Raw genomic sequence first — 4,340 nt, forward strand, 5'->3', positions numbered from 1 at the left:
ATCATATTCTAGCCCAGTGCTACAAAACACTGCAGTGGGCGACAGGGCTGCTGGAGTCTGCAGGAAACGTTCACGATAAATTTCAGCAGCGAAAAACTTCACCGCCTTCTGAAAGGACAGCAGTGACCCGGTGATCGAGGCGGCCTTGTCCTGCGTCAGAAAAGCCCGCTCCCCCCTGCGGCTCTCTTAGCAGGTCTCCCGGCTTGATGCCCTCCAGATGTGCCGGGCGTCCACCAGGACAGGGCTGGCAGGAGCGAGGCTCCATTAGGTAGCGGTTGCTCCTTCAATCCCACCCTCTTTCTCACTGCTCGCCTTTCCCTGTGCTTTAGGTTGATCAAAAGCCGCGTCCGCACTTGCTGGAATCTTTTGCCGGGATGTTGCTGTTTTGATGGAGGGTTTCTGCCTTCCCCGACGGCCCCCTCGCCTTTTCCAAGCCAACCTGTGGTGACCCGGTACGGAACGCGCGGAGCATCGCTCGGGGCACCATCCTGGTCTTGCTGGGCAGTCGGTTCAAGTGCGACGTGTGCGCGTGTCTGTGTGTTCCTTCAGCGGGATCTGCGAGTGGAAACTGAGCTCGTAAAAGCTTCAGCCCTTGACGACGATGGACTGATCTTTTTTTTTCGGTTCCCAACTGGAGTCCGTATAAACCCTCCGGCGGTTCTCCCCGCGCCTCCTCCGGTCGGCCCCCAGCCTGGGCGAAGAAAGGGTGGGGGAAAGCTGGGCGAGGCGACGCCAGGGACGGCTGGGCGCCCCGATCCCTCCCTCCCCGGAGCAGGGGGCCTCGCGGGGCAGTTAGTGAGGGATGGCCGCAGCAGCGCCATGGAGTGGGAATTCAACTTACTCCTCTACCTGGCGCTTTTCTTCCTTCTGCTGTTCCTGCTTTTCCTGCTCCTCTTCGGGGTCATCAAGCAGCTGAAGAACTCCGTGGCGAGCACCGGCGCCCTCCAGCCCGGGCGCCCCTCCTTACGAGAGCCCTGGGGCTTCTGCCGCGAGCAGACCTTGTGAGGCGAGGCGCCCCCGCCTGGAGAAAGGGGCGCACTGCGTCGCGGCCCCTCTAGGAGTGGCTGCAAGGAGCAGCCTCCCGTGCGTCTCGGTGGGCTGAAGGGGCTCTGGGATCGGATCGGGAGGGGGTGCGTTCCAGTGGCGACGGAATGAGCCTTGGGCTGGGAAACGCTAACTTCAAAACCGGCTTCTGCGGCATCCTCACCTTGCGCTCTTCAATTCAGCGCCTTCTTGAATCTTCCGGACTGCCGCTCCGCACTTTGCAGCCAGCAGTTCTGGAACGTGGTCCCACCACCTGGGTAGGGGATCAGCTTGGAGGAAGCTGCCCTAGGAAATCACAAAGCAAGTCCTTCTTAGGGGCAGGTTTCCAAATATGGTAAGTGGTATGTTAGCGTTCCTTAATGATTGGAATTCTTATATAAAAAAAGCTTGGTAAGTCATAAATAGAAGCAATTTTAACTTTTTTTGGGGGGGTGTCTTTATATTCTGTAAATATTGCAGAACATGCTTATACTGCAACCTGCCTAAGATACCTCTTGGTCAACAGAACATGCATAACCAGCCCAAATTTAAGTTATAACAGTAAACTGGTGGCTCCAATTTCCCTAGCAAATTTTTGAAGTCCCAGATACTGAAGTGAGCAAGAAATGCTCCAAACATCTGAAATAATATATTTTAAAATCCCTCTAATAATTTTCTCCATTTTTGCACTTATTTTTCATTTTTTCTGTTCACTAATTTAAAATCATAATGATCTCTCAAGTTCCTTTGGGGCTGTTCATATATATCCTTTTCACTTACTCTGCTCTCAGCTTCAATAAATTAATTTCTGGGACATTTGTCAATATAATACTGGTTTATAAATTTACTTAGCCAAGGATCACACACACATAGGGACATAAAAATAGGAAAGGATTCTGTTGGGTGTTTGTAACTCCATTGCCCTGCTGTTCCCGTGAGAGTATTGTAAAAAGTACAATTTTCAGCAGTTATTATAAGGGTTCCATTGAGCCAAGATGTGGCTTCCGAGCTCAGCTTTCAAGTGTGCGGTGATGGCTTAGGCCACAAAATGTGAAAAGAACAATTAAAATGCTTTTGAGTAAACCCAAACTTCTATGCACATCAGGTTATTCCATAATGTGGTCTGTTTAGTTTTGGTTTAGTGCTGTATAAGCCAGCCATGGTAAATTCAACAAATCATGATTAAAACAAGCCATGATAATATGTGAATCCTATCATCACATGAATTTTCTTATGACTGAATAATAACTGTCTTTCCCCAAACTTCTGAGAATGGAGACCATCTTAACTCTCCAGTTTAACTTGGTAAGCAAGGGTTACAGACATTCCTACTCCTATAATTATGAAATATGCTACATGAATCCAGAGCACTATATCCTGTGGAAATGAATGAGAACACTTTAGTTCTGACTAACTTAAGCCCTAAAGAGGTCAGTGGGAGTATGAGTATGAATGCGTTGCTCTAATTCCCACCTGGTTTCTTACTTCAGTCTAATGGACTCTTAGCATTCCACCCAGTTGTCAGTAGACCTCTTTAGTCAAATGAAATTTACAAAATGGACACAAACACACTTTATAAATGTCCTTGGACAATATTGGGCCCAAATTACTTCATGTAATCTGTAAGGTTTTTGCTCCATCAAATTTCTTGTTAAAGAGAAGAAATCTGTATGTACCTACCGGCATTCCTTTTGTGTTTTTCAGTGATTGGCTTTGGCAGTAACATTTTAATGATACCAGGCTTTGGCTTTAGATTATTAAAACTTTTGGCTTTAATTTAATTAAGCTAATGTTAGTATTTCTTGGGTGGGATAGCATTGTTACTCCTTTGTACATATTGCTAGTTTCAAAATATATGTATGTCCTTATTTAGACAGCTGAATTTATTGTGCAGTTGCTCAGATTAGATCATCAACATGCCAGTTTTCAAAACAGTTTTTCCTCCCACAGAATTACTCCTATTCCTTATTAGATTTCAGAGCTGAAGCCTGAAATATCAAACAAGGTCCAAAGACAACAGAGTTGTAACTCTTTCAGTATTTTAGGAGTTCCTGGTTTCCTCAACTGATGCTGATATATTCGTTGTCTTTGTCCTATCAAATCTGCAGATTTCAATAAAGATGGGTACATAGGGAACACTTGTGACTACCTGCCATTTGGAATAGGCTGGAAGCTAACATTTGAAAGAAAAATTACACAGATGGGTAAATGTTTTCTTTTATATGCTGTAAATAGCTCCTGACCACTTTTAATATTTGAGGCTAATGATCAGACTATTAGTCTGTGTGTGTGTAAGCCTATGTTGATGTTGGTCTATAATGTTGGCAACAATAAGACAAGTCCAAACCATATGGATTAAAGTTCCAATTCCTGTGTAACATCTCCAACAATATGATGATTGTAACCAAATCTTATTAAATGTTCTCTGAGGTATCTGTGGCAACTTGAGAATGTAACCAGTTCAGGTCTGCAAAGCTGTTAACCAAATATGAAGCCCAAGTGGGAATCCAGTGTACAATGCATGCAGAAATAATATACAACATATTTGTATACAGAGTTGTGGAGCTGAACCAAGGACCTTTCTGTTCAGTCTTTTGTTTTCACAATCGCCTATTGAATGCCCTAACAATTAATGGATGGGATATGGTAATAATGGTGAATTGTTAATTATTTAGCTAATAATTGTAGAGCTTTCCAGGCTAATGCCTGTTTACTTCCCTAGGACTTCTATGCTATGAGATGGTCAACCTCAACTGGAACCTGCTTCCACATTAATGTTGAATTGCAATTGTTGTTGTTGTTTATTCGTTTAGTCGCTTCCGACTCTTCGTGACTTCATGGACCAGCCCACGCCAGAGCTTCCTGTCGGTCGTCAACACCCCCAGCTCCCCCAGGGACGAGTCCGTCACCTCTAGAATATCATCCATCCATCTTGCCCTTGGTCGGCCCCTCTTCCTTTTGCCTTCCACTCTCCCTAGCATCAGCATCTTCTCCAGGGTGTCCTGTCTTCTCATGATGTGGCCAAAGTATTTCAGTTTTGCCTTTAATATCATTCCCTCAAGTGAGCAGTCTGGCTTGATTTCCTGGAGGATGGACTGGTTGGATCTTCTTGCAGTCCAAGGCACTCTCAGAATTTTCCTCCAACACCACAGTTCAAAAGCATCGATCTTCCTTCGCTCAGCCTTCCTTATGGTCCAGCTCTCGCAGCCATACGTTACTACAGGGAACACCATTGCTTTAACTATGCGGGCCTTTGTTGTCAGTGTGATGTCTCTGCTCTTAACTATTTTATCGAGATTTGTCATTGCTCTTCTTCC

The 4,340-nt window shown here is 45.3% G+C and overlaps 1 protein-coding gene across 1 annotated transcript; it reads left to right on the plus strand.

Annotated features, from left to right (window-relative positions):
• The first annotated feature begins 756 nt into the window (after nucleotides 1-756).
• Nucleotides 757-1,005, plus strand: SMIM43 (small integral membrane protein 43). Its single transcript, XM_063309918.1, has one exon. The coding sequence runs from the start codon at nucleotides 820-822 to the stop codon at nucleotides 1,003-1,005; it is 186 nt and encodes a 61-aa protein (XP_063165988.1). The 5' UTR covers nucleotides 757-819.
• The last annotated feature ends 3,335 nt before the right edge of the window (nucleotides 1,006-4,340 follow it).

This window comes from Candoia aspera, chromosome 8 (genome assembly GCF_035149785.1).
Source record: "Candoia aspera isolate rCanAsp1 chromosome 8, rCanAsp1.hap2, whole genome shotgun sequence".
Lineage (NCBI taxonomy): Eukaryota > Metazoa > Chordata > Lepidosauria > Squamata > Boidae > Candoia > Candoia aspera.